Source organism: Sus scrofa, chromosome 2 (genome assembly GCF_000003025.6).
Source record: "Sus scrofa isolate TJ Tabasco breed Duroc chromosome 2, Sscrofa11.1, whole genome shotgun sequence".
Classification (NCBI taxonomy): Eukaryota; Metazoa; Chordata; class Mammalia; order Artiodactyla; family Suidae; genus Sus; species Sus scrofa.
This window is the reverse complement of record NC_010444.4, coordinates 100,624,046-100,649,614: the sequence shown is the minus strand read 5'-3', so window position 1 is coordinate 100,649,614 and position 25,569 is coordinate 100,624,046. Positions and strand designations below refer to the sequence as shown.

Sequence of the window (25,569 nt, the reverse complement as noted above, 5' to 3'; positions counted from 1 at the left end):
GCATCTCTCTTCAGGAAATGAGTAAAATACTCAGCTGATTTCTGTGCTTCTGCTTTAATTAACGATTGAATTTAGAGAACTCCAGGCTGTTTAATTCTTTGTTATTTTGGGTTTATTTCTAATGCCTATATATAGTGCTAACCAAGAGGGTGGAGCTATTGGTTCTCACAAACAAATACAGTATCCACTGTCCCATACAGTAACTTTTTTTTTCCCATTGGAAATGTCATTCTTGGCAAAACCAGAAGGGCAAGTTTGCCCAGTGATGAGGTTTAGATCCCTTGCCAGCTGTGCTTCTAGCCAGCAAGTGTGATGAACAGCTTTAGAAATCAAGTGAGAGAAAGCATTCGAAGTTAGTGTGATTCATTTGGATAAAGGTCAAGAGAAAGATAAGCAAAGCATAGAAATGAAGACCCAAAGTAGCAATTATTTGTACCTTTTTCTTATATAAATTTCAGTGATCTTATTTGTAATTTTTAAGCATGTGCTTAGTTCACAAGTGACTTGCTGTTCTTTCAAACTATTTTAAAGACTATTTAATCTTCTGTTTCAGTTTATCACTTGAAAATGAAATATGGATATGCTCTGGATATAAATCATAACTATATTTATAGGTTAGAGCTGTGGTTACTAGTTGATAATAAAGTTACAGCATAATTAAACTTTTTCAATTGGCAGTTATAGTTTGATCTGCCTTCAAATATTAACATCTTATTCATTTTTTAAATTTTTAATATCCATTCTAGACTTAAATACTCATGTTTCAAACTATGGGGCTATCTGGAATCTCTAAGCATATTAATGACTCTGTTTTTTTTTTTTTTTTTAGATAAAATTCCCACTTTACCTTTCTTCCTTACAGCCCCTGCAAAGGTGGAAAGCAAACAGTAGCCTGTAGAATATAGAAAACTGTTTTTCCCTGTTCTACTTAATCAGATCTGTGAGAAAGCTTGTAAAAATTTCTTATTCTTCTCCTCTAGGGTTGTAGGTGTGTAAGATAGAAATGAAAATATGCAATTAAATCATACCTTATTTTTATTAGGTTAAGATACTGATTTTAACATGAGTAATTAGAATGAAATATTTTTACACATTTTAGTATTTTTGTGGTATATGTTTTACATCCTAACCAAAAAGGAACAAAAAAATATTGCTAGTATAGTGAAGCTTCATCTGAACACTGGTAAAACATCTGAATATAAACATATGGGCAGTTTTAAATAAAATTTGTAAAATACCTTTGCATTATGGAACCCCAAATTGATTTATACTAAATGAGTATTTTAATGAGAAATTATTAAAATTTCTTAAGAGAAACATATGTACATTATCCTAGGCTGATTTTTTTCTGTTCTTATTTCCAAAGTGATTTCTTGATAGTATTTATTGAATAATGTATATATTTAAATAAATTAAATGTGACCAGCTTTATATGATTTTTTTAAATCTTTCAAGATTAATACACAGTTCAGAGAGAAATATTGTCTTTATTTTTCATACAAGTATTTGCCTTTTTCTAATTCTTTCTATGAAACATCATAAGAATGTTAGGCTAATTTCTAAAGTCATCTCTTTAATATTAGAGCTGTCACTTGCAAAGAATAGGTGTCACCTAGTTAGACTCTATCAGTTTATAAACAAAACACTGATTAATCAATATGGGGAAGTTTTTCTTATATTCAACATTTTATAATTTGAAATGTTATTTTCTTGGTACTTCCCATCTACAAGCAATCAGATGCCAGCCCATTTATAATAGGTTTTTCTCCTCCTAGTAGGATGTTGCTTTTGGCTATAAAAAGTTAATTTCAGATCCTGATATACTTGCATTAATTTTTGAGACATTGGCCGGGTGTAGTACAGCAAAGAATAACATGAACATCACACCACTGTGCTATAGCTAATCGTTTATTACCTCAAGCCAGTGCAGCAGTGTTAATATGAAGGCCACAGTGTGTCTATGGAAAAGATGGAAACTGACAGAAAGAGTCTTAGAGACAGCTTCCTAAGGGTCTTGAAAGAGGACCATAACAAGGGGAGGAGAAAACAATAGCAACACTATCTGAAGGAATACATTTCAATACTTACAGTGTTGGACTTCTTTGGAATTTTTTATGATTAAAAAAAACTATTATCTTTAATAACAGACCCCATCTTCTCTCCAAACATCTTTGCTTCAGAATGGGAAAGCTCATTGTAATGTTATCTTTTTAGAACCATAAGTGTTCTCTAAAAAACATATGACTGAGATGTTCATCAGCTGGGATGTTTGCTATAATTCACCAATAAATTTGAATAATTTGACATAATTTCTGACAAAGATGAATGTTTCCACATTCATTTCCATAGTAAGGCAGTGTCTACATGATGAAACCAGTATGACTGACTTTACCTTCTAAATTGATCAGAGAAAGAATTAAACAACAGCCATTTAGTCCATGGAATTAAAGCAGTTTATGTGTACAAACCACCTTGGTGGCCTCTCAACCCACCCAAACTTGCATAATGGTTTGTCACTTTGGAGTCTATAGTATTACAAGGAAGCAGAGCACTGAGATGCATCATCAGAGAACTAAGAGCACATGTGCTTTTAAGTAGACAGTGGCAAAGAGTAAAGGAGAGGCATTATCAGTTATGGAACTTGGAGTTACAGCGGGGGTTATCCTGTGTCTGTTGAAACTAGAGGTGACATCTAAGTCACTTGTTTTCTCATCTGCCCAAAAAAGAATTCGGCTAGATAGTTTCCAAAGTCCCTGACAACTTTTCATTCTTTTCTTCTATGTTATAGGTAGAGCCATGTCAGTATTAATTAATATTTAAGCTAGTGTCAGTAAACATGACGCTACTTGTAAATTCATTCTTCTATGTAAAAGAGCATAGGAGATATAATTGCATTGCATTCACTACTATTAGAATGTTAAGTTTTAAGGGGTTAGAGTCTAACCTACCCACCTCCACAGACAATAAACAGTGGCATCAATGTCAAATTAACTTTTAGAAACATTTAATTCAAGTACTATAAAATTCATCAATGAATTTATTGTCCTTTCTATTTGAGGAGAAAAAGGACTAATAGATCATAGTATGTGCTGATGGTTGTGTGGGAAGAGACAAAGCTAGGGAAGCTTTGCTTTTCCTGACAACTTAGTGACAGAAAGTAGTATGGTAGATTTCATCATGACACCCACAATAAGGAGTGGCAGGTTGGTTCTTATGAAAGTGGGTTAGGATTAGAACTATGGAAATGCACTATTTGTTCCTTGTTACTGTTCATTGTCATGTGTGTGTGCGTGTGTGTGTGTGTGTGTGTGTGTGTGTATGTATGTGTGTGTAGGTGCTCTGTCTTTGGTAGTGTATCCTCTCCAACCCCCCCCCCTTATTACACTCCTGATTTTGATACTCTTCCCCACAAGATTTCTTCATATAACTTATTTTGAATGTCATTGACTCTCCTCCTTTCAGACACATTGATGTTTTCATGTTTGACTTCCATTCTTTCATGCAATATATGCCTAGAAGAACAACACAGAAATAGATACCAATTTACCATTTTCCTTTCACCTGACTTCTTCAGTAGTTTTTCTGAAAGCATCTTGTTCTCCTATTTCCATCCATGTATATTTCATTTACAATCTCATTAGATAAAACTTATGTGTAATTCTGTTTTGTATATTGCCTTTTATATTATTAACACTCAGGAAAATAGTGTAAGAATTTCAGTCTGCAGTGCTGTCAATCTGTCACCTTTCATGCACTACTTTAAAATTCCAAAAATGTAAATGAAGTAATTAACCTGATATGAAACAGTGACATATAATTGACTTTCTAAATTAGTGAACTACTGACTCTTTTTTATATTTTTGCCATTTTGTAGGATGTCATATTGGCTAAATTGGCTACTTAACAAAAGGTGTGATGTAACAAAAATTCGGCTTCCTACCATAATAAATACTGATGCTTATTAAACATCCCGTACTGTACAGCCTAAGTATATTTATTTTAGACTCTTGCTGTTTGAATTATTTCATACTCATGGTGTTATTTAATGATAGTGGAGCAAAGACCCCAAATTATTGACTCCACTAGTGGAATATTCCCGAAAGAAGTGCTAATGAACAGACACAGAAAGGAAAATGGAATTTGAAAAAATAGCCCAGAGAATAATTCTCCTTCGTTCACACATAAACCCTTCCTCAGTGTAAATCTTTCAATGCCATCTTGCATCAGAGCTGTCATCAGGTGTCTAAATGATAGGTTTCAGAGTTCTTCTCTTCCTGTTAGTGATCTGAAGTGCTACTCTAGCGTTTTCCATTACGATGGATATTGATAGAGGATGCTTAGAGCATAGTGACTATTGTTTATGGTTCACTTGTACGTGAACTCAGAAGTGCTCCTTTAATACATGTATTATATGTACATGTTTTCTATCTGTGAAATGAAGACATGGCCATAGGCATAGAGGTAAATAGCTACTTTCATTCCAACCCCATGTTTTCTTCCACCCAATGTATATATGGTTTTGTGCAGTAAATACAGTTTTAAAAAGTCTACCTCAGTTGAACATATTTCAAACCATTTATGCCATAGACTTTTATCATTTCAGAAATGTGAGATGTGCTTTCATAGGAAAAATGAGTCCAGCATATCGCCAGAATCATAGTTTAAAATTCTAACTTAAAGGAATTAAGTTAGAATACCTTTGTTGGTCAGTGCAGTGTGCATTTGTAAGGAGTTAGTTGAATAGAAATTTCTTGCAGCAGTAGTATTCAGTTGGATGTTGAAGCAGACACACAAGCTCCAGGTATTTAACATAAGTTCCAAGGTGGAAAAGCCATCTGGAGATCCTTGTTCAAATATTTTGAAACAACGTAGGAAGCCTGTGACTTACACTTATTACAGTGATGTCACTTTCCCATTTAAAGATGGGTGTCAATGTTTGGCAGCTCTAATGACCCACAATTGATTAGCACATTCTGTTTTTAAAACATTTCAGTGGTTTTTCTTTACTATCAAATGGGTCAGTGCCTACCCTAGAATATAAAAGTAAGACCCTCCCCCTACTATATGCAAAATAGATCAGTCTCATACCATTTCTGCATAAATCCAAGCTGACATTTTAAGAAATATGATCAAATAAAGATTACTCTGATTCTAGGGGCGAAAAATCAGGAGCATCTGATGGCATAAAGTAGATAAGATCTGGAAAAGAATAAAAATCTTAAATGTCTTTAGTCTGAAAATTTATACAGCTCAGTGTTTATTTTCCTTTTATCATAGGAAATAAAAGCTAAGATCTGAAAAGCTACTTTACTGATGAGATCTCTGCACGCTCACCTTGCCTTTTTCCCTCCCAACACCAGGTGTAAGTGTATCATGGCAGACATTAAGTAATAATGGGTTCATACTTTATTTGAAGTTTGGAGTTATTTTATAACTCCTAGTTTGAAATCACAAGTGTAACTTGCTTTATCTACCATATACATTTCATTTGAAATTCAGAAAATCAAATTATTCTCCAATGGACTTATAACTTTTGAAATTTGTGATTTTGATTTCTTTATACTTTTTATTTTTATTTTATTTTTGTCTTTTTAGGGCCATACTTGTGGCGTATGGAGGTTCCTGGCTAGGGGTCAAATCAGAGCTATAGCTGCCGGCCTACACCACAGCCACAGCAATGCTGGATCCAAGCTGCATCTGCAACATACACCACAGCTCACAACAATACCAGATCCTTAACCTCCTGAGCAAGGTCAGGGATCTAACCTGTGTCCTCATGGATGCTAGTCAGATTCATTTCTGCTGAGCCACTTTGGGAACTCCTGATTTCTTTATACTTTGTAACAGTCAATGCTTCTCTGTCTTTTAATTTTGTATCTTTCCCTTTATAATCTTTAATTAGGGTATAATGCAAATTTGATGGGGTAAATAATAGAGAATTAGATTGTGAGACCTAAAATCTAAAATAAATTTGACCTCATAGATATCAGTTAAATCGTAATGTAAGCTTGTATATACAAATACGACAGTAGAGTGCTAGGCATACTAGAAGGACAATTTGAATGGACAACGCTAATGCTTAATTTCATTTATGGCCTGTGGTAGACATTGTACAATAGCTCTTTCAGTAAGGTACTTGTTGCCCCAAAGACCTGGGAGTGCCTTCCACAGACTGCCTTCAGCTCTCGGGCCCTTCAGGGATTGCCTTGACTGTTGTGCTGGTCCATATTCAAAGATGGAACAGTGTGGGAGATGAAGGACCAAGCCATCAGAGCCCAACTTGGGATGATTCTGGAAGGTCATTTTAAGTCCAGAGTTCCCCAGGGTCGTGCAAGGCTCTCTTGTGCCTGCATCCTACCTCGACTTCTCTCAGACTATTCCTGCTTTGTTCCCCTCCCTTCCTCAGCTGTTAATCTTAAAGGCACTCCTTTGTAACATTCTGCATGCTAAATTCCATCTCAGAGTCTTGTTTCCTGGGGGATCTAACCTACAGGATAGTCTATTTCTAAATATGCCAAACCAGGCATTGCTCTAATTTCCTAACCATCCCTTTCACTAATCTATTTAATTTCTATAAATAGCACGTCCATTCATTCTACAAATAATTTTTGAGCACCTATTTTTTTGTTGTTGTTTTTCTTGTACAGGATTTATTTTTCCTGAAGAAAGTCAGGAGGAGTGTTTTGGCACAACCAATCTTCATTAGACTGAGAACAAAATACACCTTACACCCAATGTGGGGCTCAAATCCATAACCCTGAGATTAAGAGTCTCATGCTCTCCTAACTGAGCTAGCTGGGCATGCCTAAACTATTATGCATCAGTCACTGTGAGGGGAAAGAGACTTGGTATTGGCCTGGCAAATACTGTCCTTCCCTCTTGGAGCCTGCATTTCAGTGCAAAAGATAGTGAATAAATCATTAACCAGTATAATAAGTATTTCAGGATCTTATATGCAGATAGCCGTGGTATGAAGACATGGGTCTTAGAGTTAACATATCTACTGAGTCACACATTAAGTCTGTGTATGGGCAAGTCACTTTCTTAAGCATCAATTTCCTCATCTATAAAAAAACAAAGTCCATAATCCCTCAACTCACAGTCTATTTAAAAAGAAATTGTCCTATCTAATGAGATAATCTGTATATAAATACTCAGAATATTAAGAATCTCTATAGGAAGTTCCCATTTGGCTCAGTGGTAACGAGCCCAACTAGTATCCATGAGGATGCGGGTTTGATCCCTGGTCTTGCTCAGTGGGTTAAGGATCCAGCATTGTTGTGGGCTGTGGTATAGGTCGCAGACACAGCTCAGATCCAGCATTGCTGTGCTGTGGTGTAGCCAGCACCTGGAGCTCATCTTCAACCCCTACCTGGAAACTTCCATATGCCACAGGTGTGGCCCCTCTCCCCAAAAAAAGAAAAAAAAAAAAACTCTGTAGAATTTATCTGAACCTGCCTTCCTTCCTAAATTGTGAGTTCTTCCCAAAGTTCGAGGATCATATCTTGCTAGGAGTCCTTTTGTGGTGTAGTGGATTGAGGATCTGCCATTGTCACTTCAGCAGCTTGGGTCACTGCTGTGGCATGAGTTCGATCCCTGGCCCAAGAACTTTAGCATGCTACAGGTGAGGCCAAAAAAGAAAGCACATCTTTCTCAGTGTAATGGTGATAATGTTGTACCTAGAATAGTTAATAAATTAGAATATCAACCCCCCCTTGTTTATGACAGATAATGGAGTATACAGTCTTTTTTTTTTTTCCTTCTATTTTCTAGTGCCACACCCATGGCATATGGAGGTTCCCAGGCTAGGGGTCTAATCAGAGCTGTAGCTGCTGGCCTACACCACAGCCACAGCAACTCGGGATCCAAGCTGCATATGCGACCTACACCACAGCTCAAGGCAACACTGGATCCTTAACCCACTGAGCTAGGCCAGGGATCGAACCTGCAACCTCATGGTTCCTAGTCGGATTCTTTAACCACTGAGCCACAATGGGAACTCCCAGTCTTTAAAATATATTGAAAACAATACAGGTAATTAGAACCTGTATTTTTTATTAAAATATTGTTAAATTTATAGAATAACTTTAAAAACTTTGATAAAATTTCAAATATACCAAAGCTCTATGTGGAAATTCAGTGTTAAGATTTTTTCCCCCAGATTTAGTGAGGTATGATTGACAATTAAAACTGGTTTAAATTTAAGGCAGACAACCCCATGACCCTAACATCTGTATACATTGTGACATGTTTATCACTGCTGAGCCAATCAATATACCCACCACCTCATACTTAATGCAAAGGCTTTTAAGAGAAATATGTTACATAACATGATCCCCTACACTCTGATTATCTAGTATATGTCTTTGTAGTAGGAAATTATCCCCTTTATCTTTCTTTTTCCCAGACCTAAAGAAAATGTTATGCTTTAAAAACTTAAATATATTAACCTTCTCCCAGCTGAATGTATATGCCTGCCTCTGCTGAACCTAATGAAGTCTTTTGCCACAAGTTTTTAAACCATTTAATGACTGACAGATTCTCTCGCTCTCTCTGATCTATATGTGTGTGTATATATATATATGTATATATATAAGTATTTCTAGTATATACCAATTAATAAAATCTCATAAGTGATTTTTAAACTGAATATTGTGAACATTCTTTTTACTTATTTGCGTCAGAAATATTTCTTGGTATGTAGTACATTTATAAAGTTTTAACAAGTTTTTTCATTTTTCCATTTAATATTATATATTGTTCATCATTTGAACATCTCCTTTGCTAAGCCTGCCTTAGTTTTTTAGACTGGCAATATTTTTAGTCCTTACTTACACTGTTATCATATATCCACTTCATATATATTCATTGTAATTGTCAAATCTATGTTTTATATCTTCCCTACTTGGGAAGATATAACCCTGCATCATGAAACAGTTTAATCAAATAAGTCACCATGATGAACCCTTACAGTGTTTTTTTAATTTGTGACCTTTTTTTTTTTTTTTCTTGCAATTAACTTGCTGTCTTTGTGATTAGTAAAGGAAGTTTCTCAAACTGTTGCTTTTTTTCTCACATCTTGTATTTTTGTAAGGCACTGGTCTTCTTTCCCAACTCCCAGATTGTCAATCAATTAATATTTGTTTGGTTTTGTTTGTTTGTTTTTCTTTTTCTTTTTCTGCTCAACCTACCTTACGCATGCTTTTTTGTTGTGGAAGGAGTGTGCACGTGGCAGCATGGTCTATGTAGGAAAGGAAAAGGAAGTTATTACTGCTCTCTTCTGGCTGCCTGCAATAATAAATCATAACTTGCCATTCTCTAACTGGTGGCTAGAGACTTATCTTCATAAATGCATGTGACCCAAGAAGTTTCAGTTTACATACCCTATCCCTTGGGGTTCTTGCCTGTGGAGAGACTTTTCCTTCCTGAAATGAGACAAAGGTTGTAAGAATTGAAGATAGGGCTTCAAAGCACAGGAAAAGGGAATGTTGTCTTATCCTGTTGCTACAGTGGAGCTCCAGCTGGCCATGTTTACTTACCCAGGGTGTGAGGCTGCGTGTCCATCTGTGAGGGGCCCCTGCAGCACTGAGGCTTGCCCTTAAGTTTTGAACTTAGGAACTTTGAGAAATATTTCTTGTATGTTTTCCTACATGATGTGTGTGTGAGACAACTCTCTAGGTTTTGAATATATGCTTAAATGGCTAAGCATTCACAAAGATTCATTCATTTTCTAGAGCAACATTTAACTTCAGTATTGCATATACTGTCTATAATTTACCATCCAAACCAAAGCACTTTTAGCAGTGAAAGGGGACGCTATTAATAATTTTATCAAGTCAATAGGCATAAACTGGGGCTGTCCTGGGCTATCTGGGATGTGTTGTTATCCTATTTATACCTAATTATTTCCTTTAAAAACATTTAAGCAAGCCCAAATCACTTTATATAAGGAGTGGAGGTGGGTGTAGTAATTGTATGATACTTCTTAACTGCTGCACTATCAGTGTAAATGTTGATGTGACTGAAAAGTACATAGATACCATATCTAAAAGGATACCTTTTAGAAATTAAAAATAAATGTCAATGTAATAATAATAGTAGCTGACAGTATTGATTGCTTACATGCCTTATCTCCTTTAGCCTTCAGCCACCCTGTGATGTGACTCCCATTTTTGTTATTCTTATAGTGATTAGTTTTGATTAGTAATAATTTTATTGTTATCCCCACTTTTGTGTTCTTATAATGATTAACCAACAATAAAAATTTAAGGATATCTTACTCCAAAGCCTATGCATACTTTTAACTACAACACTATACTGCCTTCCTCTGGACATATTTCATATCTCTGTGATTATCTTTTTTAAAATATAGTCAGCTACACTCTCTTCTGTGTAGAAAAGAGTGGTAAAGAGACTCTGCCAGCTTGGCACTGCTAAACCATGGCTCCATGCTTTGTTGCCAGCCCAAATAATTCTGAAAGAATTCACTGATGCCCTGAAAGTGAAGTTTCCGTAGTACTTCAACAATTCTGTTTTAATTTTCAAGTGCATGGTGCTATTACTGGTCTAGTATTCTGACTGTGGGATTTTAAACAGACACAATAATCAGATCTTTCTACTTCTCTGACCAGGTGGTTTTAGAACTATTGAACCACACACTCTTAAGGAAAAAGCAGCCCTTCATAATTTTTTTTTCCTTTATGGATCTATGGCTCTTTGAAAAATAATGTCATTAAATGCATTCTGAGTTAAGTTTCTGTTACCTTCTACATTGAGAGAGGAAAATGTACTAGTTTACATACATGGAGTAGTTTGCATTGTGTGTTTCTGTAGGATCAGCTATGATAATTGTGTTCTATGTGTCAGGTCCTCTGCTAGTTGCTTTGTATCGTTCATTTCTCGTTATAATAACTCTATGACTTGGATGTATTTATCATCTTCCTTTTACCTGTGGTGAAATAGAGACATAGAAAAAGTTAAAATAGTTCACTCAAGGTGTTACTACCAGAAGTGGCAGAGCAGGAATTTGAACCCAGGGAATCTGACTCCATGGTCCTTGAACCTAACCGCAGTACTCCTTATGAAGACTGCTTACTTGAAAGCTTCTACCTTCAAAAAAAAAAAAGAAAGAAAGAAAGAAAAAATAGTGAATGCAGATGAGAAGTGTGAACTGTAACATGTGAGTGCTGAATGTCATACTTGTCTGAATTTCCTGCCGGGTAGTTTAGTCTTCATATTTTCATCTCCCAAAGTGTGTGTATTTCATTATGATGACTAGAAGTGCTTCAGAAGCCTTGGGTGACAGAACCAAGGTTTCAGTGTTGCATCAAAGGTATTTGTTCTGTGGGTAGCATGCTACCAGGATCAACTTATACAAAAGAATCTTCAGGAAGACATTAACAGAAATTTTTCTGCCAAACCCTGATTGTCGGCTGATTAGTCATCTTGGCCCAGGGTACATTTTTAACCCAAAAAGCCTGATAGCTCAGAGGACATTGCACCACACACTAGGGGACATAGGGCAGAAATGTAAAATGATAGGAGAGGCTTATGATAAAATATCAGTTTGTCAAACCACATAAAGATTTCACTCAAGTAAAAGCACTGAGTGTAATTATAGTCTGCATAATGAAAATGTGAAAAGGTACCAGCTTTTTATACTTTTCAAACTTTGAAACGACTTAATCTGAAATCCTAAGAAGCTCTAGAGGGAGCTAATCTATTTATATACATATATATATATTTTTTTAAAGACATCTCAAACTTCAACTGTGCTATTAATCAGGGTGATGATTCATTCATGCTCACACAGTAGTAATGATCCTCAGATTTATACACATACAGTAGTGTCAGATCCTAATCTGAAGGAAACATGCGTTTTTTTATTTTCTTTGAGAATATTCTTTCCTGTACAAGTGCTTCACATGCTGTAACCCTCACAGTACATATGTGTAACACATGTCAGAATTTAAAAAGAAAGTTATGGCTTTTGCTGATGAAAGACTTTAAAATATTTCCCTCAAAAACATGTTAAAATATATTATATTTGCAAATATAAATATGCCCCTGCATGTATATATGTACATCCCTGGCTCTGAGCCACACTCGCTCTTTCAGGACATCCCTTTGGACTTCAAAATATAAGACATATTTAGTTTGAGTGCCGTGGCTGCTAGGTCACAAATGTTGGAAGATAAAATTATCTATTTCTTCTTTTAGGTTAGGGGAAGAAAACTCAATTCAGGGTTCATTTCTTCTTTAGGTTGGGAGTACTGAATCTAATATTGGGATGGATTTATAATTTCCAAAATCCAAGGCCCTGGAGTAGAGATATGAAAGATTTCATGGCAGAGAATTCCTATAACAATAACATTTCCCTGCCTTCAAAAGCTTATCTTTTGAGAGGGGAGGGCACAACCACGGCATATGGAAGTTCCCAGTCTAAGGGTTGAATCAGAGCTGCAGTTGAGTCCTACACTACAGCCACAGCAACACCAGATCCAAGCCGCATCTGCAACCTACCACACAGCTCATGGCAATGCCAGATCCTTTAACCCACTGAGCAAGGCCAGGGATCGAACCTGCATCCTCGTGGATACTGGTCAGATTCATTTTCACTGGGCCACAGTGGGAACTCCAAAACCTTTTCTTCTGAGCTAAGACCAATGGACAGCAATTTTTTCATTTAATTTTGTGGAAGTAAGAGTCATTGTGTTTTTCTTTGCTATAAGTAGAGTTTTAATTTTGTTAAAAGTAGGGTAAGCATTTTGCAGGTGCCAAAATGGAATTAAGGAACTTTTAGGGTGACATGAAGTATTTGGATTAGGCCAGGTACATGTGAAGATAATAAGCAGGTACATCACTTGAGGGCATTGGAGAAAGCACAGTGAGGGAGGTTAGGTGGACAGAACAGGCCTACGTGATCTCTGGGCAGAGATGGGAGCAGCCCTGTGGAAGGATGTATGCAGGTGGAGGGGAGCAAAGGGAGCTTCTGTTTACTCTGGCCTGCCGTATCACCCCTCTAGTGATGAAGGCCTCTGGTTTTCATCTTGCCAACTAACTCTCACACCCAGATAAACTGTCTTATTTGTTTCAGTTACTTCATGTTTACAGTCTTACTCTTATTCTAGAAGAAAAAAAAATAATAGAAGGACTTGTTTTTCCTTTCAATTTCAACCCCATCTAAAATTTTAATAATAATGGAGTTCCCATTGTGGCACAGCAGAACCAAATCCAACTAGTAACCATTAGGTACAAGTTCAATCCCTGGCATGCTCTGTGGGTTAAGGATCCAGCGTTGCCATGAGCCATGGCATAGGTTGCCCTGCATCTCAGATCTTGTGTTGCTGTGTCTGTGGCGTAGGCCGGTGGCTACAGCTGCGATTTGACCCCTAGCCTGAGAACCTCCATATGCCACTGGTGCAACCCTAAAAAGCAAAAAAAATACAATACAATACAATATAATTTTAATAAGATGATCCTGCATATGGATGGGATATGTTTTTACTCTGTTCAAAGTACTTGATATTAACTAAACTTTTGCCAGACAGGAACCATGCAATGCAATGAAGAAAACAGCAGATTATGTATAAGCTAAGGTGGGAAATGTTATCACAAAGATGGAGTAGATAAATTGTATCAAATTAAGAAGAAGGAACAAAAATATCAGGTGACAGCATCGGATATTTTGTATTACTTCTCAAATTAACGATATGATTTATAGAAACATCTAATTTTTACCTGTAATCATAGAGACATCATTTATTTTAGAACTATATTAATAATTTTTAATGCTGTCGATAGTCCCATTTTGCTCATGGCCGATTTCTATCTTAGCATGATTTTTAGAATTTCAACATTCCTCACTGAAACAGATTGGGATTTTTTTTTTTTTACCATTTTTTAAAATGTCCAAGTAAATGAAATAGTGTGTATATGAAAATGGAATTAATCAACTGAGTCTATTTATGTAGGAGTGTAATAATGTATTACTGAGAAATAGACCTCATGTAATACAAATGAAAGAACACAAGACATAAAGTCATGGTCAGGTCCGATTTATGTGACTCTACATGGCCACAGATATAGAGTCATACCTGTGTGGCCATTAGCCAGTTTTCCAACTCATTTTTCTCCTCCAAAAGGGGTTAAATGATACACGTTTTATATACAGTTCAATATTATTTCATAGTAAAATGAGAATGACTGTTCATTTTGTAATTTATAAAGTGCTATTCAGATATAAACAAATATTATACACAAAATGAAAACAAGCAATTTTTAATTGTAACTTTACCACACATAACCTATTAAACCATGAAACTTTAGGATGTTGATGTCTGGGGTATCAAAAAATTTTTGTCACTTTTATTCAACTCCTAATACCATACTACCATATTGAAGACATTGTAACAACCACAACAAAAAAATGCCTTCTTTTTTTTTGAAAGACTGCTATTGGTGTTAAATTCATCTTAAGAGTAATGTTTTAAAGGGATCACTTAGCAGGTACTTCATAGCTCATTCAAGAATGCACAGAGACATTGAGATCACAAGCTGTTACTGGAGTTCCCTGATGACTCAGCAGGTTAAGGATCTGGTATTGTCACTTCTGTGACTCAGGTCGCTGCTGTGGCTCAGGTTTGATACCTGGACCCAGAAATTCCCACATGCCATGGGCATGGACAAAAAAAAACCCAAAAAATAAAATAACAACAACTCTTACTATTTTTAAAATTAATACAACATTGTAAGTCAACTATACTTTAATAAAATTTAAAAAATAACAATAAAAATTTTAAAAAAGAATCTAATGAAAGCTAAGCATCCTCTCCCAGAAAAATGCTCATATCACATACAGACAGAATTTTGCAAAGAATTTCAAACGTTCATATCCACAGATCCTAATGAAAGCCACATCTCCACCTTAGGTTGACATATACTAGGACTTTGGTCTTATACCTTCTTTCTTTTCAGATTTCTGGGTTTTCCAGACCATCACAGTCTTCTATTGTGAACTATTATAGAAATTATTTTTCTGCCCAGCTGCACCTCCATCCATTCCTTGCTTTAGCTCTGTTTCCTCTAAGATCTATCTCTGAAACCTACACCACAGCTCATGCCAATACAAGATCCTTAATCTACTAAGCAGGGCCAGCGATCAAAACCATGTCTTCATGGATACTAGTCAGGTTCATTACCATTGAGCCAAAAGGGGAACTCCAACAGTCTTTTTTTTCTTTTTCTTTTTCTTTTTAGGTTTTATTGAATATAGTTGATTTACAATGTTGTGATAATTTCTGCTGTACAACAAAGTGATTCAATTATACGTATACACACATCCATTCTTTTACAGCTCCTTTTCCCACATAGATAATCACAGAATATTGAGTAGAGTTCCCTGTGCTATACAGCAGGTCCCTGTTGGCAGTGTTGCTTCCTGTGTTCAGTCTGCCCCTACCGCTGTCATTCTCCAGTATTTTTCATCAGTACTTATTCCCAGGGGAAGCAGTAAGGGAGAGAAGGGGAGCCAGGAGCCACACCAACAAATGCAAGAGGCAGAGATTTTGGACAGAAATGGCAGTTGCAGGTAGTTCCAGCACTACCAGATTAAGTTGCAGCAAGGCCAAAACAGAGAAGAATAGTCTGAAAAACAAAACTGTTAAGATTTTCACCAATTTACAATTCTACTAGTCCTAAACTGTCAAATATTTGAAATTGTTTTTGGGTTCATTTGTGAACAGTTCTTGATTGAGATCCTCTGAAGCTGGACCATTCCGCTCCTCTAGTAATAGAATATGAAATTGCTTTTTAAACTGTAAAGAACTTACAACAGGGTAAGGGGGTATCATGCTAGATTATAACATAATTTAATGTGATGTGAAGAAAAGTTGCTCATCATCACCATCCATTGTGTAAAATGTCAGCCAGATTAACAAAGTTTTTTTTTCCTCTATAGTCAATCTATCAATTGTATATTTTTCAAGGCTCGTAGAATTTTAAGCCCCAAATTTTCTACTTTTGCACTAAATTCCCAGCCTTTTCAACTCTTACTTTTAGATCATTTCACAAATGGCCTCAATATTTAGTGTCTTCAGACACCACCACCTTAAATTTAAGTCAGCATGTGTTAACAACAACCAAAACAAAATTCAGGGCAAATATTTTTAAATGCAGACATATTCTTAGAATACCAGAAGAGTTCTTATTTTGTAACTTCAGCAACATTCGTTCTAGATCTCTGAAAGTATTCCTGTTTAGAAAATGAGAATAAGGACATGTAAGTTCATGAGCTAAGTGGATTCACTATTATGGTATTTGGAGGTTTATTATCCAATGCTAGTTTAAATTTTTATGTTCTAGTACCAATGTGATCAAAAGAGAATCTATTTTTAAAATAAAATCTGGAGGCAGGTGGCAAACTACTTAATAATGAATGTGAGGTATTGAATTAGAGTATTTTATGCTTTAAAAACATTATTAGTATTGCCAGGTGACTTTTTGCAGTAATATTATGATGCTGATAACCAACATTGATTTTTAAGATTTCCACGTTATATAAGCAGAAAACACAAGGCACAAAGATTCAAGGTGCAGAACTGCTGAGGCAGCATTAACAGTGAATTAGATTCCCCTTAGGTAATGCTCAGTGAAAGGGGATGTGCATATGCAGGGTTTAAAGAAATTTAAGAGAGAGACATTTTTAATTCAGAATGCCAAGAGGCATCATTTGGTATCAGAAGCATGACTTGCCATGTTTTCTGTGAGCTTTCATTACCATTCAGAATTCTCCCCCCAACTTCCTTTTTTTTAGTGCAGTAGTATATTTTTGATAGACAAATTAATAGCAAATGATAGAAAAATTGCTCTTTTTTTGAAGGAGAAAAGATATTTGATGCAAAGAATAGCAGGGACATGGCTATGAAATTTAAGGCTACTAGATACTGTATTTTAACTTATTTTTTAATTAAGCTTTCTTATATCTTTTGTGTCAGATGAGTCACTAGTGTTAGAAAATTTATGATTCTTTTAATCTAGAACTATTATTTCCCAGTTTCTGTATCTTGAAAACCACTGATGAATTTTTCAGTTTCTTCAAGCCAAGTAGCTCTTTTTTAAAGTTTTAGAATCATTTCATTTTATAGAAATACCATTCTATAGAAAGAAGGTAAAGTGTAGTCATTTTTCAGCATAAAGAAGTATGTTAGAAAGCAAAACGACATTGATAGGCTTTGAAGAGAACAATCTTTGTGGGCATTTATAACACCAAGGAATGACAAGGCAATGGTGAAGAGTAGGCTGGTTAAATTGGGGAAGTTAAAGCAAGATGTCTTTCTTTACTGATGTGCCATCTCCTGAAAATTAGCAGAAGTTAGTCCTAAGCAGCTAACAGTGAACCCCAGGTACTAACTTCCCTGAAGGACTGAATTGGAAGTGCTGAAGAAACTTGTAAAAGAAACCCTCAGGGATTCCTCCTTTTTTCCCCTGTGATCCCTTTAATCCTTGAATTGTCAAACCACATGGAAAATAATAGAGCTGCGTGGTTCTAAGCCTTAAGTGGTATTATCTTTTTAAAAGAAAATATTAGGTCTTTTTACATCTCTGGACAAGAATAGGGCATGTGTTCAGAGTAGAAAAGAGTAACTTTAAACAAGAGATGCATTTTGCTTTTTCAGTTTTAATATAATATTATTATTACCTATGACTAAGCAGGTTGCACACACAGAAGGGGAAAAAATTATGGCCAATATTTTACTTTCCTTTTTGAAAACAGATGATTCAACGAGAAGCAGATGTGAAAAGTAAGGTGACTGCTGTGGCGTTGACAGACTCTGTTCACAATGTGTGGCATCAAGAAGCTGGCAAAACGATTCGAGAATGGATGAGAGAGGTGAGACTGGATTTGTCTCAATGCTGAGATGAATGAGTGTGAGCCTTTGTATCTTGAGCCCCCACCAACTTTTATCACCTCCCACCCCAAACTCCCTTTCTAGAGGCAGAACATTTAGAGGGAATAGAGAAAACTAGATATGGTTGAAATAATGATAGAAAACCCTTCTGAAGAACAATTACTTTTTTGAAAGCTCTCCTCCCCGTTTTTGGCTTTCTATAGAATATATGTATGTGTATATACATAGAAGGAACTTAGGCCACATAAGGTCATGATCTGTTAGGAGGTTTTTATTCCTTGATATTTAATTTTTTCACCAGCTGTTTAGCATTGGTACTGCTCAATTACAAGAAAGAAGCCTAATATACACTGTCTTATCCTTTTCTTGAAATGTGGGCAGTATATGCCCCTCTTAAATGGATTGGCTCACTGCTGCCAGTAGAGGGAGAAGAAGTAAAAAGCTACAATAGTGTTTTGCTAGACCCATGAACAAGGAGAAACCCAGGGACTAGCCATGGTCCAGCCTCAGGGTAAGAAAGCTTTTCACTCTTCCTAAGGGCCCGTGAACCTGAGAACCAACAAGGGCTTGATGAGCATGCTCCCATTTTTCAAAAAACTTTCAGCTCATTATTTCTTTGATTCCTATCGCAGATATATAGCTAAAAATTTTTATTATATTTACCCTTCTGATAAATAAGCAATTGACATCAGCCACACCATGCTATAGCAATTGTTTAATCAAATCAATACTTATATAAATACATGTAAATCAAATGAGCTCTTTGATCTTCCTAATTTTCTTCTAGTTATTTTTAATATAATACCCAGGTTTTTATTCAGCTGACCTCTCATCATAGGTACAGCTGGTAACCTGTACCTGACCTCATGGTACACTGTAAGGACCAGAGAGTTAATATTTGAGAAGAGTTTTAAATAAATAGAAAAGCTAGGCTATATGAATCTATAGTGATGTTATCATATCACCAATTTGGTTTCATTGTTGCTGTTTTTCTCCCATTACAAAATACTTTCATCGTGCAAAAATCCAAAATATTTTTACTCTACCCCTCATAATGTTATAAACATGTAAAGTTTTTTTTTTAATCTATGCTAGCATGTAGGTGTTTTCTGACCACATTATTGCTTTTCATATTTCTTTCTTTCACAATTTATCTACATCCTTAATTATCATTTCCAAGGGCCTAAACTTTTTCAGGAGAAATTTTGTATATTTTATGCCTATACATTTTATGCTGTTCATCTGTCCAAATGGATATATAAACAGCTTCCAGCATTATATAAGTTGTAAGGTTTATAAATGAACTGTTAGTAACTTTTTTCCCCCACATATAACCCATATAGAATTTAGTACTTATCCCAAACTAAAAATATCCCTGTTCATCATTTTTTAATTGGGAGTTCTTCATGTCTCATTCCAGGTAACGAATATAACAAAACTTATTTAGATTTACTTTTTTAAGTATTTCTAACTAAGATTGAATTAGGCATCCCCTTCAAAACTCAGAATATAGTGGGAGTTCCTGTTGTGGCTCAGTGGTTAACACATCCAACTAGGAACCATGAGGTTTGGGTTCAATCCCTGGCCTTGCTCACTGGGTTAAAGATCCATCATTGCCGTGAGCTGTGGTATAAGTCGCAGACGTGGCTCCGATCTGGCTGTTGCTGTGGCTGTGGTGTAGGCCGGCGGCTAGAGCTCAGATTAGACCCCTAGCCTGGGAACCTCCATATGGCATGGGTGCAATCCTGGAAAAGACAAAAAAAAAAAAACAAAAAACCTCGGAATACACTAATCTGTGCATTTTTTCATCTGACTAAAATAGGCAGTAGTTGAATTCATCTTACTTTAATCAAAGCTGTCATTATTTTTTTGCAGGCATAGCTTTTATAAAATTTTTGAAAATTTCATAAAATTTAATAAATGACCTAGTTCTTTTAATTCCCTCGATTATGCCTTAGGCATAAAGCAACATGAAGAGTTTTATATTATCATATACCAAAACTTAAACCCCATCTCAATTGCTTACCTAGCTGTGTAGTCCTGGGCAAGTTATTTAATATCTTTGAGATTCAATTTTCTCATCCATAAAATATAACACCTACTTTGCAAACATTTTGGGGAAAATCATATGTAAGGCAATAGCACAATTATTTGCACTTTAAAGAAATTCATTAAATCACAGCTATTGTTATTGTTACCCCCAAAATAACATAAAATACATGAACACTATCCTCCTTTTGTTTCATGAATGATTTACATATTCAAAATATCTTACAAAAGAAAAGTAATTCAGAACAAGGAATTAAGAGAACTGAGTTTTGATTATGATTCTGGCTCAGTTGCTAACTAGGTAAATTATGGAGCTAGCATGATCTACCAGGTGCTCTGGCAAGACTTCTTGTCTTAGGAAAGCCGGTACATCTTTCTGGGCCTGCTTCATAATTGTGAATTAGAGATAATAATTTCTTTTTAATCTACTTGATGAACTATTGTAAGAATCAGAGGTAATAACCAGGAAGAAAAACTCCTTTGAAGCAAATGGTACTACATTGAGAAATGAAATATATTATTATAGAAAATGTTATAAGATCCCAGAGATAAAATTATTAGATCCTTGTTGATGGAGCTTTGAAATTATCCTTCCTCAGAGCTCTCCCCTAAAACAAGAACAAAAAAGGAGACTGTAGAAGTGTATGTCAGAAATCCTTGTAAGAACTCACCTCAGTGTGTGATCCCCTAGTGGAGAATTCACTGTGGTCTGGCAGGATTAGAGTCCAGTATTTCCCAACACTGAGGATGAAACTCTGTCCCCTCATCTTTCTCCTTTTTAATCCCTGTCCACGCTGCATGACTCCTTGAAATCAGGAAAAGCAAACAAGCCTGGATTCAGTGATTAGAAAGGGCTGTTGTCTTGAGCACAAGTGTTGGAAGAAGGGTGTATAGGGTAACTGTTTTGTCCCTCAACATCCCACTGCCGTACCACCTCAGACTCCAGCTCCATCTGAAATCAGCTTAAAAAGTGAGAGGGTTTTTTGTTTTGTTTTTGGCCGCGCCCACAGCATGCAGAAGTTCCTAGGCCAGGGATTGAACTGGCACCACAGCAGTGACCCAAGCCGCTGTAGTGACGATGCCAAATCCTTAACCCACTGCACTTCAGGAGAACTCCAAAAACTGAGAGGTTTTGCAAATATCCCGCCCAAGAAAAACACCTTAGCTAAACTGGAAAGTTGTCCATGAAAATAGCAGTCTAGTTGAAGGTGAAGCCTTAGTGCTTTTGGCCTCTTGATGATGGGCTCCACTATTCCACCAAACATAGCTTTAAAATTTGAAGTAGGACAATGGTAAAAATTGCCTAGTCATTCTTATTATACTACAAATAAGTAAAATGGGGGGCGGGGGGTGGTTGTTTTTAGTAAACTTATTTAATATGGTAAAGTTATTGATGTTAAGTATACTCTTACTATAAAAACCTGATTTTAGCACTCAGAAGGTTAAGTAATATATTCTTATATTAATTTTATAATTTAAAAATAACTTCTTAAAGAAAGAATGTCAGAGGGCTGCTTTTGGCAGTGATTCCAAGCAAAATCTACTCCCACTCAGAAAACCAAGCATACATACTAAGCCAGCCTCATGAGGAAAGGTAAAAAGTAACCAAAGGCAGTCCCTGAAGGGAACTTCTTACCTCAGGGTCCAGGCCTGTAAAGGCTGAGTGGGTAGGGATGAACCCGAAGGACATCATGCTCAGTGAAATGAGCTAGTCACAGAGATAAAAAACATACATGATCTCACTTAAACGTAGAATCTAAAAAAGTCAAATACACGGAAGCAGAGAGTAGGATCATTGTTACAAGCATCAAGAAGGTGGCAGAAACAGGGAGATACTGGTCAAAATTTGTAGTTGCACACAAGGTATAGCATGGTAACTATATTTAATAATACTGTTTTGAATGCTGGAAATTTGCTAAGAGAATAGATTTCAGGTTCTCTAACCACACATACAGAAAAATGTCAACTATGTAAGGAGAACAAATGTTAATCAGCTTGACTGTGGTAATAATTTCACTATGTGTGTGTGTATGCATATATATATATATCAAATCATCATGTTGTACAACTTAAATATATAGTTTTTATTTAAAAGAAAAAAAAGACTAAGTGGGCATATGTCATTTTTTGACATACCCCTGGCCTCTGAAAGGCTCCAGCCAAGCCAGATGTGTGATTCTATACAATAGTCATGAACCATTACCTGTCACCACTCAGTTCTAAATATCAGTCCTGGAAACACAACCTGGTAAATGGTAGTTGTTCCTGTCTGAGGACACAATGCCTTCCATATTAAAGATCAACCTGTAAGACATGGATGATTTCCAGCTCGCACAAACGAAATAAAAATGAGTAAAAATCTCATTCAACCAGGGGAAATACTTCCAAATACCTTGCACAGGAATACTACTGAAGATATAATACTTCATTTTCTGTCTACACTGAATATTGTCCACCCTTGGTTTAAATGTCGAAGGCAGTCACTGTGGCCTATGGGCGCTTCTAGTCTCTATTAACAGTTCCCAAACTTTTGGATTTCACAAAGACAATTTATAACCACAAAAACCTGTAGAGTCATAATTTCAGAATAAAAGAAGGATCCATCCCAATTTGCTGGCTCTAGCCAGAGGCTTCTTTCTCTCTGCTTGTTTGTTGGAATGGGGCAGGGCTGGTCTGAGGCTCATGTCCAGCTCTGTTGGTACCTTTAATCCAGCATGTTGTCTGCTTGGGGTATCTGAGAATATGATCTCTGGGGCCTGGAATATGCCCCAGCATGATTTGAGTTTAGATAAGGCTTTCCTAGTGGGCTGCTTCTGTCATCACCCAAGACACTTACGCTAATGTTCAGCTCAGCTGAAGAACTGGATAGGGTGCAAGTTGGGGCACTGAGAAAAGGGATAAAACAAGCATTAGAAAAACAACGGAAAGAGATTTGGTTTCTAATTATAGAAACTCATATCAGAATAAGGAGTTACATTTGATAAGATGGAATTTCAGATAGATTGAAATGTATCTGAATGTATCATATAGCCATATGTAATGGCTGTATGTCTTTCTCATATTTCCTTCTTTACCTGTATTTCCCAGTTTGTTTACATTATTTTATTTCATTATGCTCTTTCATATGGCCAACATATTTCCTTTTGCCCTTTTCTCTCTCTAGTTTTCCCAGTGGGGTAAAAATGTCATACAAACATGCACACACCACATGTGTACGTCAACTTATGGTATCAAACCTTTACAATCTTACACCAGTACTTTGTCATTCTGGGGAACTTTTGGACATATTCACTTTGACTATAGGGTGTTTCCTTTCTATCCTATTTTTAGGAGAGATCAAAGCCTAATAAATATGTGCGTAGATAAAAACAAAAATTTCAGAATCGTAAAATGCTAACCTGTAGTTTGCTTTGAATGTTTGAGTTAAAGGTGACCTGAATAAAATCCATTTTGTTCAGCTTTTTAAAGTCAGTAATAACAAGTTAGAGAATGATTAATCACCTGCATACTGTAATGTACCATCACTGTTATTAATACTAGAAATATCCTATAAGACATCGTTTTACATATGTGAAGTATAAGTGAACAGTATTAAGACTGACATATCACCTGGGTAATAGCCGACTTTCATCAGATTTGGAGGTACTACTATGATGAATAATAATTAAAATATATACCTAATCGCTGCCTGTCTGTCGGTAGTGCTAATTGCTGTCATTGAAAAGACTGAATTGTTTAAGAAAAAGAGAGAGAAAGAGAAAGTCATTCTTCATTGAAGCTATCTCCCTGTATCATTGGGAGCCTATTTTTAGTACCTATAGAAGTCATGATTTTTGAATTTATTAGAAGGTTGTGATGAATGATAAAACAAATCGCCCATTTACATATCTTGACACTGCTTTGGAGAATACTTATTTCTTACAAGCAAGTGTCACATTGTATGTAAAAGCTGGCTAATTGTGTGCTAATCTTCTGCATTATCTAGAACACTCTGATGTGGTATTCTAGCAATAGCAATATTATTTTACTTTTTTCAAATATGTGAATATCTCCTAAAACCCTATTTTATAGTTTTTTTCTCCCTTACATTGTATAATTTTGCATTCAGCTGCTAATGAAGATTAGGAGTGCAACTTATAGAATACATATTCAATTTAAACCATCAAGCTTTTGTAATATATGAAAATAGTAATATTTTATCCATTTTAAATGTAAAAAGAAAGCATTTAAGAACATTACTAGATGTTGTGTTTGTTTTCATGGTTTTTTTTCCACCCAGTTCAATAGTTTCATTGATCTACTGTTTCTTACAAAAATCTGCCATGCTTTGTGAACTTCACTTTCTAATCTCATACAGCAACCCTTCCTTTATGTTATTCCTGCTCTCCCTGGTCCCAGAACAGTAGGGTTGCCTTGACAAATCTATTCAAAAGCCATTCCTCGGCCTTTATTGGTGGGGACTGGGGCCTTTGAAATTCTCTCCTCACTGCAACACAGCTGACATCTTCTTCCAGACAGAATGAATTAAGGAAATACAATAAGACACTTGATCTACCAGTCAAGGATCTTTCCACAGCGAGGACGGATTCCATGGTGCACAACCAGGACAGCAAGCATCTAAAAATACACAATACATGCTTGTTTACCAGAATAGCAATCAGCTATTTTTCCAACATGATTGATAGGATGATTTCTTTTAAAATAAAATCTGTCTGGAAATTCATTGTGTGTGTGTGTGTGTGTGTGTGTGTGTGTGTGTGTGTGTTGGAAAAATTTTTTTAAGTCATATGAGCTTAATCACATTTTTTTAAGCAAGACTTAAAATGCAGACTTAAGATATATGGAAAGAATATAGATTATTTTTATTTCCCATTTTGTGAGATATAAATCATCATTATTTTAGTGGTGTATCTTTAATATTGAAGGCTCTGTGTCCTCAGCTACAATTCACTGGGTTGTGTTTCTTTTGAACTGTTTGATATAGCCTTCATTGAACCTACTAAAGTAAAAATTAAAAGATAGTATATTTATATGGGCCAGATTTTGAGGAGTAATTGCAAAATTTATTCTTCTAGTATTATAAAGGCAAGGAATATAGTTTTATAGTTTGAAAATATCACTATTCTTTCACATCTTCATATGAATATTAATTTCCATCTAAAAATTAAAAATAGACACCTTTTCAGTTTCCCTTAATTAAAATCCTAGCCTCCTCTTATAAATACATGCATCATGGTTCACAGAAGGTATCAGGGCATATAATTTACTGAATTGTAGAAGATAAACTTTTTTCCACAGTCGTATTGGTCATGAATAATTATTGAGTGTTTACATATGGTAATTTTTTACAGTGTATGGAAAATAAATTGAGTATAATTACAGTGGTTGGTTGTATAGGTTAAATTAAACTCTACAGCCTAACAAGTTGGTCTTGCCTTAAATTATGTTTCAACAGAATATTGTCTCTATTACATTGCAGAACTGTTGTAATTGGGTCTCTAGCTCAGAACCATTAGACACATCAGTGGAGTCCATGCTGCCTGACTGTCCCCGAGTCTCAGCAGGTATGTGTTTGATGAGAGATATATTGGGTGTTTTTTTTTTAAGTTAC

General features: G+C 35.8%; 1 protein-coding gene across 10 annotated transcripts in view; it reads left to right on the top strand.

Moving 5' to 3' along the window:
* Positions 1–25,569, top strand: part of FAM172A (family with sequence similarity 172 member A) — a 415,825-nt gene that overhangs the window by 243,980 nt on the left and 146,276 nt on the right. For 8 of the 10 annotated variants that reach the window (XM_013994983.2, XM_013994986.2, XM_013994989.2 and 5 more), the window contains 2 exons: positions 17,774–17,890; positions 25,438–25,522. In XM_013994983.2, coding sequence (XP_013850437.2) covers positions 17,774–17,890; positions 25,438–25,522 — 202 coding nt within the window. The remainder of the gene's footprint in view (positions 1–17,773; positions 17,891–25,437; positions 25,523–25,569) is intronic. The other 2 variants (XM_021085393.1, XM_021085391.1) reach the window with 1 other exon arrangement.